At 42.3% G+C, this 9,250-nt stretch overlaps 2 protein-coding genes across 2 annotated transcripts; both read left to right on the top strand.

Annotated features, from left to right (window-relative positions):
* The first annotated feature begins 233 nt into the window (after positions 1 to 233).
* On the top strand, positions 234 to 2,685 carry LOC146522884 (tripartite motif-containing protein 16-like). The gene has a single exon (XM_085154080.1). The coding sequence runs from the start codon at positions 300 to 302 to the stop codon at positions 1,956 to 1,958; it is 1,659 nt and encodes a 552-aa protein (XP_085010206.1). The 5' UTR covers positions 234 to 299; the 3' UTR covers positions 1,959 to 2,685.
* A 4,621-nt stretch (positions 2,686 to 7,306) lies between these two features.
* Positions 7,307 to 9,250, top strand: LOC146522883 (tripartite motif-containing protein 16-like). Its single transcript, XM_085154072.1, has one exon. It carries the CDS (start codon positions 7,561 to 7,563, stop codon positions 9,226 to 9,228), a length of 1,668 nt encoding a protein of 555 aa, XP_085010198.1. The 5' UTR covers positions 7,307 to 7,560; the 3' UTR covers positions 9,229 to 9,250.

Here is a 9,250-nt window from a genome sequence, read left to right as displayed (position 1 = left end):
ATTCTGACTGGGAACTGGTAAATTCTGTCTTAATTTCTAATGCACCAAAACCACACCTCCTCCTGTAAAAAAAAAAAAAAAGAGTGGTAATTCCTCCTCCTTCTTTCTGAAAAAAATCCACTCTCCACATATTTCCTCGTTCCCTCCCCTTCAGATATGCACTTTGAAGATGGGTGTAACCAACATGTAGTGACGTGTATGAGCTGACTGCAGAAACACATGTTGTTGAGATCAGAGCTCAGACTAGTTTCATTTATAAGGAAGTGAAACTCACACAGTCACTGACACTGAGAGGAGAAATGGCGCAGAAAGGAGTTCAGCTGGACCGAGAAACCTTCTCTTGTTCCATCTGTTTGGATCTACTGAAGGATCCGGTGACTACAACCTGTGGACACAGCTACTGCAGGAACTGTATTAAAAGTTTCTGGGATGAAGAGGACAAGAAGGGAATCCACAGCTGCCCTCAGTGCAGGAAGACTTTCACACCGAGGCCTGTCTTGGAGAAAAACACCATGTTAGCAGATTTAGTGGAGCAGCTGAAGAAGACTGGACTCCAAGCTGCTCCAGCTGATCACTGCTATGCTGGACCTGAAGATGTGGCCTGTGATGTCTGCACTGGGAGGAAGCTGAAAGCTATCATGTCCTGTTTAGTCTGTCTGGCCTCTTACTGTGAGAAACACCTCCAACCTCACTATGATGCAGCTCCACTAAAGAAACACAAGCTGGTGGCCCCCTCCAAGAAGCTCCAGGAGAACATCTGCTCTCGTCATGATGAGGTGATGAAGATTTTCTGTCGTACTGATCAGCAGAGTATCTGTTATCTCTGCACAGTGGATGAACATAAAGGCCATGAAACAGTCCCAGCTGCAGCAGAAAGGACTGAGAAGCAGAAGGAGCTCGAGGTGAGACGACTAAACATCCAGCAGAGAATCCAGGAGCGAGAGAAAGATGTGAAGCTGCTTCAACAGGAGGTGGAGGCCATCAATGGCTCTGCTGATAAAGCAGTGGAGGACAGTGAGAAGATGTTCACTGAGCTAATCCGTCTCCTCCAGAAAAGAAGCTCTGATGTGAAGCAGCAGGTCAGATCGCAGCAGGAAACTGAAGTGAGTCGAGTCAAAGAGCTTCAGGAGAAGCTGGAGCAGGAGATCGCTGAGCTGAAGAGGAAAGACGGCGAGCTGGAGCAGCTCTCACACACAGAGGATCACAACCAGTTTCTACACAACTACCCCTCACTGTCAGCACTCAGTGAGTCTACACACTCATCCAGCATCAATATTCGTCCTCTGAGGTACTTTGAGGATGTGGCAGCAGCTGTGTCAGAGACCAGAGATAAACTACAGGACATTCTGAGAGAGGAATGGACAAACATCTCACTGACAGTCACTGAAGTGGATGTTTTACTGTCACCAACAGAGCCAAAGACCAGAGCTGGATTCTTAAAATATTCACGTGAAATCACACTGGATCCAAACACAGCACACAGACAGCTTTTATTATCTAAAAGGAATCGAAAAGCAACAGCAGTGAAAAAGGAACAGTCTTATTCTCATCATCCAGACAGATTCACTGTATGGTTTCAGGTCCTGAGTAGAGAGAGTCTGACTGGACGTTGTTACTGGGAGGTGGAGAGGAGAGGGGAAGTTGATATAGCAGTCTCATACGAGAATGTCAGCAGATCACGGACATCATTTGGTTACAATAACAAATCTTGGGCATTAACTTGCAAAACAGACAATTATACATTTTTGTATGACAAAGTCCAAACTGTCCTCTCAGGTCCTCAGTCCTCCAGAGTAGGAGTGTACCTGGATCACAGAGCAGGTATTCTGTCTTTCTACAGCGTCTCTGAAACCATGACTCTCCTCCACAGAGTCCAGACCACATTCACTCAGCCGCTCTATGCTGGTATTCTGCTTTTTCATGCTGGATACACTGCAGAATTGATTAAACTCAAATAGACTGAAGTCACTGAGGGACAGTAGGTGAAATGTGCATTTTAGTCTCCAGTTTTTTTGGCATCCATCATTGTTGCTGAGAGCTTATTGTTATCCTTTTCCTTTTCTACACAGAGATCACAATTTATGGATGCTATTTTCACATGGCATCAGATCTCCCACTGGTCATGTGGATATTTTTTCAGCTAAATTGATTTTTGCAGCAATGACAATGTAAACATTTTATTTTGTATTTTTCAGACATACTGAGGTTTCACATGATAAATGAAGCTGATGTTATTTTGTGTCATCATCTGTGTCATTAGTATTGTTCCTTTTATTGTTATTAGGCAGTAGACATTGTGGATCTACCGTTAACCAACATTTGCAGCATTTTTTTCAGCTGTGAAAATTGAGACCACATTCTTATTGCTGTTAACCTGTGTAGTGACTAGATGGCAATGTTTGATTTCATTTGTCCATGTAAATGCTGTAACGTCTGTAGACTTAGAAGTAACTTGGTTCAACACAGACATACGTCAACTAATTCTAATTTTAATACTGTGCAAAGTGCTCTCTTCAGTTACATACTATGTAACATGAATCTAAATGTTATTTTATGTTGTTTATTTCCTTTTTATGACAGCAGACCCATGCACACTCAAATATAACGAAGACTGTACCGTGCACTTCATTACTGTGCTGTGTAAATACGCAGGCCAAATAAATAAATGACTGGACTGCATTTGTTTTATTGTTATGTGTTCTGACTGACATCATGTGAACACCATTATAAAAAAGGGCCACACTGTATAAAGTCTTACCAGTTTTCACAGGGCCCATTCTTAACTGACTGACTGCTTGATTTCCAGGACAAGTTGGGACAAATTAGGGGGATGTTTGTGTGTGTGAGACCCCAACCTAAGAAGAGCTGTGGCCCCCAAGGTTTAATCCTGCTTCATCTGTAGGTGTAATTATCCATTTGGTTTAACATAAAACTAACAGAAGTAAAAACAGAATTAAAAATAACACATTGTCCCAATAATAAAACAAACTCATATAAATATACGCTATCTCACAAAAGTGAATGCACACCTCACATTTTTGTAGATATTTTATTATATCTTTTCATGGAACAACACTGAAGATATGACAGTTTGATACAATGTAAAGTAGTCAGTCTACAGCTTGTATAACAGCGAAAATTTGCTGTCACCTGAAAATAACTCAACATACAGCCATTAATGTCTAAACCGCTGGCAACTCTGTTGGGCATGGAGTTCACTAGAGCTTCACAGGGTGCCACTGGAATCCTCTTCCACTCCTCCATAATGACATCATGGATGAAAGTTTACGTTCACACTGCAGGTCTTAATGCTCAATTCCGATTTTTTGATCAAATCCGATTTTTTTTGTCTGCTCGTTCACACTACAAATAAAATGCGACATAATAATGTAAATAACCTAATAATTATCCTTATTGCTGTTTTAGAGGAGCGGTGCTTCAAAGGATAGTTGCAGATTTCTGTCAGAATCTGCAGATTATACAGTACAAATAAAATGTCCACGTTTCTCCAACATTGTCTTCCCAACAGTTTCACTGACATCTACACTGGAGGGCCAGGAAGCGTTCGCGATGTCTTCGCATTGATAATTGGCGTCTGTCTTGTGTCGGTGACGTAAAAGACGGATTTAATGCGACATGACCGTTCAAACAGCAGTCGCTTTCTAAAACATCGGATATGTATCGGATTCAGTACCACATACGAAAGTGACCCAGATCGGATTTGGAAATATCAGATTTGCGCCGTTCACACTGTCAGACCATGATCGGTTATGGGTCGCATAGTGTCAAAAAAATCTGAATTGATGCGCTTTCGCCTGCAGTGTGAACGTAGCCTTAGGCTACGTTCACACTGCACCTTTCATTCCTCCACCTTTGATGTGAGGTTACCCCACACATGCGCTGCAGGGTTTAAGTCTGGAGACATGGTTGGGCAGTCAAGTACCTTTACCCTCAGTTTTTTTAGCAAGTCACTGGCTTTTGGGGGTGAGTGTTTGGGGTTGTTATTGTGTTGGAGTACTGTCCTGTGGCCCAGTTTCTGGAGGAGGGAGGTGATCATGTTCTGCTTCAGTATGTCACAGTACATGTTGGCATTCATGGTTACCTCACTTAATTGTACTCCCCCAGTGCCAGCAGCACTCATTCAGCCCCAAACAATGACACCCCACCACCATGCTTGACTGTAGGCAAGACACACTTGTCTTCCTCACCTGGTTGCCGCCACACATTCTTGACACCTTCTGAACTAAAAAAGTTTATCTTGGTCTCAACAGACCACAGACAATCCATGCCCTTAGTCTGCTTGTCTTCAGAAAACTGTTTGTGGGTTTTCTTGCGCATTATCTTTAGAAGAGGCTTCCTTCTGGGATGATAGCCATTTGATACAGTGTGTGGCGTATGGTTTGAGCACTGACGGGCTAACTCTCCACGCCTTCAACATCTTCCTTCAGCAATGCTGTCAGCACTCATACATCTATTTTCAAAAGATAACTTCTGGACATGACGCTGAGCATGTGCACTCAACTTCTTTTGTCGTTCATTGCGAGGCCTGTTCTGAGTGGAACCTGTCCTGTTAAACTGCTGTATGGTGTTGCCCATCATGCTGCAGCTCAGTTTCAGGGTGTTGGAAATATTCTTATAGCCTAGGCCATTTTTATGTAGAGTAACAATTCTTTTTTTCAGATCCTCAGAGCAGTCTTTGCAATGATGTGCCATGTTAGACTTCCAGTGACCAACATGAGAGAGATTGAGAACAATATCACCAAATTCAACACACTTGTTCCCCATTTGCACCTGAGATCTTGTAACACTAAGGAGTCACATGACACCAGGAAGGGAAAATGGCTAATTGGTTAAAATTTGGACATTTTCACTTAGGGGTGTACTCACTTTTGTCGCCAGTGGTTTAGGCAATAATCAATTATTTAATGTTTTAAATAGAACTGTCTAAACTTTTGACTGGTGCTGTTATTGGGTTGCAATTTTAAATCCAACATGATGACTTTTATCCAGCAAATTAGTTGCAGTGTCAGGTTTTTAGATAAAATTAAAATCAAACCAGCTCATAGGGCCAGGACTATTTGCTTTTATGCAAGACTTACAGTAAGAAGTAATTAATCCTACTCGACATTTTTATGACTTTAAAATAAGTTGCACTGCCAAATTGAAAAGAGCTATATAAATGCAATCCATTATTATTATTACTATTATTATTATTATTATTATTATTATTATTATTATTATTATTATTATTATTATTAAAATAGCCCACAAAACTGTCAAAATTGGTCCATGTCAGGTGTCGAGGAACCAGGACACATTAATGGGAAGTGGACTACCGGAACACGAAGGCAGAAGTGGGCAAGCGATGAGAAGAGGGTGCTGGAATGCTACTAAGCAAGTAACCCCAGCAGAAGAAGAGGATGTCGCACTTATGGAATCCCGGCATACAGATTGACAGCAAAACAACTAGTATCTTAGTGTTCCAACATTTGGAAAAAGGAATTGCTCTCACGGCGAGAGATTGACAAGGTACAACACAAATCCTACGGCAAGGGAGAGCCAGGATGACAGGTCAGGGAGGAGATATCATATATCTAATAGCCAACTGCCTTGATTCTGCGGTCGATCTCATCCCAAACGATCTCAAATGGGTTTAGGTCAGGTGACTGTGGAGGCCAAGCCATCTGGGGCAGCATTCCCTCACTCTCCTTCTTGGTCAAATAGCCCTTACTGTCAAGGGGCCCCACAGGCTGGCGTAAGAATATGGACCCAAGAGCAGATGAAAACACAGAAAGCAATAATACATTTAAGTGTTTTATTTTACAGCAGACACAGGGAACTTTGTAACTACACAAGCCAGGGATTTCTTGACTGCTACATGTAATTTGGTGGCTCCACAGGGCTGATTTTCCCCTAAAGAGCGTGTCGTAACTGCGGGCAGAGGAAGAGGGAAAGGTTAGAAGGGTTTACAGATGTAACTGGGTGGATGATACGAGGTTTGAGGTGAAGAGATCTTGCTTGATGGGTGAGGTGAAACCGTTCTGGGGAGGCAGATGGCCAGGCAAGCTCCAGAGTGAGAAATGAGAGAAATGATTCTGTGTGGCATTTATCTGGACTCTAATCCGAGGTGCTGTTAACTTGTGATTTCTGAGGCTGGTGACTCAGATTAATTAATCCTCAGGAGCAGAGGTGATTCTTGGTCTTCCTTTCCTGGGGTGTTTTGGACATTGTGCTTGCTTGTGACTGCACTTGGGGACACATACAAAGTTTTAGCAATTTTCTGTACTGACTGACCTTCAGTTCTTAAAGTAATGATGGACTGTCGTTACTCTTTGCTGAGCTGATTGGTTCTTGTCATAATATGAATTCGAACAGGTTTCAAATAGGGTTGTCAGCTGTGTAACAACCTGACTTCTTACAACACAACTGATGGTCTCAACCCCATTAAAAAGGCATGAAATTCCAGAAATGAACCCTGACAAGGCCCACCTGTGAAGTGAAACCCTTTTCATGACTACATCATGAAGCAAGCGATTTAAAACTACTGTTTAGATGACAATCTGGCAAATAGTGGAGCTCTGAGGTGGTCCATAAAATTTCCATGCTGATCCCAGACAAAGAGCCGCATGTGGAGAAAGGCAGATGTAGACCCAGAACTTCACCTGGAGGCAGGACCTGAGCTTTGAACAGAGCAAGAAAACATTCCCCAAAACACCAACTACACCCTGGATCATGACACCAGCACTTGTATTCACTGATCTGAGAGGCTGGAATCACAGAGTTGTGGTTCCAAGTAGTAAAAATAATAAATAAGAGTAAAATTTGAATTTCAAGTCTGCAGCTCTCAATATATTTGTGAAAATATTGGTTGTTTGTGAATATCTTTTTCTGTAACTGTAATTTTAAAACAAGTATGTCAAAACATTGAACATTTTTAAGTGAAAATTTTAAAAAAAAACAAGATTTCTACAAATTCTCACATTTTGCAGTATATTTAACATGATATTCAATGTCTTAAAACACAAAAATACTTACAGTAAAGATATAGAGAGTGGCTCTGTGTCTGAAAGCTGAAAGCCAGAAAGTTTTATATTTGAAAGATTCATAACTGTGTAATATTTTAATGATTTTTGTGTCTGAATTTGACATTGTTGAAATGAAAAACATTAACAGTGACATATGTGGGTCAAGAAAAAATTCATGGTATAATATGTACAATGCTGTGATGGATTTTTTATATACTTGTCATTTATACATAATAATGTAAAAACTGATCAGCCTCTTTTTTCCGTTTTGAAAGGGTTAAACAAACAGTGTCTACGTCAAACTGCTCCACTTCCTGCACTGTGTCAAAGCCTGATAACTCCTCCCTCTTCTTCCTGGAACACTGTAAATGTATTTCCTCGTTCCCTCCCCTTTAGATCTGCAGTTTGAAGATGGGTGTAACAAACATGTTGTAACGTTTCAGAGCCGACAGGCTCCATTCACTACAGAAAAGTATGTTATGAGATCAGAGGTCAGAATACTTTCGTTTCTGCCAAAGAGAAACTGAGAGGAGAAATGGCGCAGAAAGGAGTTCAGCTGGACAAAGAAACAATTTCTTGTCCCATCTGTTTGGATCTACTGAAGGATCCGGTGACTACAACCTGTGGACACAGCTACTGCATGAACTGTATTAAAAGTTTCTGGGATGAAGAGGACAGGAAGGGAATCCACAGCTGCCCTCAGTGCAGGAAGACTTTCATACCGAGGCCTGTCCTGGAGAAAAATGTCATGTTAGCAACTTTAGTGGAGCAGCTGAAGAAGACTGGACTCCAAGCTGCTCCAGCTTATCACTGCTATGCTGGACCTGAAGATGTGGCCTGTGATGTCTGCACTGGGAGGAAACTGAAAGCCATCAAGTCCTGTTTAGTCTGTCTGGCCTCTTACTGTGAGAAACACCTCCAACCTCACTATGAATCTCAAGCTTTTAAAAAACATATGCTGGTTAAAACTTCTGTGAAGCTCCAGGAGAACATCTGCTCTCGTCATGATGAGGTGATGAAGATTTTCTGTCGTACTGATCAGCAGAGTATCTGTTATCTCTGCACAATGGATGAACATAAAGGCCATGAAACAGTCCCAGCTGCAGCAGAAAGGACTGAGAAGCAGAAGGAGCTCGAGGTGAGACGACTAAACATCCAGCAGAGAATCCAGGAGCGAGAGAAAGATGTGAAGCTGCTTCAACAGGAGGTGGAGGCCATCAATGGCTCTGCTGATAAAGCAGTGGAGGACAGTGAGAAGATGTTCACTGAGCTGATCCGTCTCATCCAGAAAAGAAGCTCTGATGTGAAGCAGCAGGTCAGATCCCAGCAGGAAACTGAAGTGAGTCGAGTCAAAGAGCTTCAGGAGAAGCTGGAGCAGGAGATCGCTGAGCTGAAGAGGAAAGACGGCGAGCTGGAGCAGCTCTCACACACAGAGGATCACAACCAGTTTCTACACAACTACCCCTCACTGTCAGCACTCAGTGAGTCTACACACTCATCCAGCATCAATATTTGTCCTCTGAGGTACTTTGAGGATGTGACAGCAGCTGTGTCAGAGACCAGAGATAAACTACAGGACATTCTGAGAGAGGAATGGACAAACATCTCACTGACAGTCACTGAAGTGGATGTTTTACTGTCACCAACAGAGCCAAAGACCAGAGCTGGATTCTTAAAATATTCACGTGAAATCACACTGGATCCAAACACAGCAAATACAAATCTGCTATTATCTGAAGGGAACAGAAAAGCAACAAGAATGGAAGAAGAACAGTCTTACTCTGCTCATCAAAACAGATTCACTGTATGGTTTCAGGTCCTGAGTAGGAAATGTCTGACTAGACGTTGTTACTGGGAGGTGGAGTGGAGAGGGGGAGTCTATGTAGCAGTCACATACAAGAATATCAGCAGAGCAGGGAGCTCCAGTGGATTTGGTGCAAATGACAAATCTTGGGCATTGTGTTGTGATAAAAACAGTTATAGATTTTACTACAACAAAGTCCAAACTGACCTCTCAGGTCCTCGGTCCTCCAGAGTAGGAGTGTACCTGGATCACAGAGCAGGTATTCTGTCTTTCTACAGCGTCTCTGAAACCATGACTCTCCTCCACAGAGTCCAGACCACATTCACTCAGCCGCTCTATGCTGGACTTTGTCTTTTCTACTCTGATGGCGACTCTGCAGAGTTGATTAAACTGAAATAGAAAAAAAGAAATGGAGGAAAAG

The sequence above is a fragment of the Neolamprologus multifasciatus genome, chromosome 3, assembly GCF_963576455.1.
Source record: "Neolamprologus multifasciatus chromosome 3, fNeoMul1.2, whole genome shotgun sequence".
Taxonomy (NCBI): Eukaryota; Metazoa; Chordata; class Actinopteri; order Cichliformes; family Cichlidae; genus Neolamprologus; species Neolamprologus multifasciatus.
Note: the sequence above shows the minus strand (reverse complement) of the source record. Positions and strands in the feature narration are given on the sequence as shown.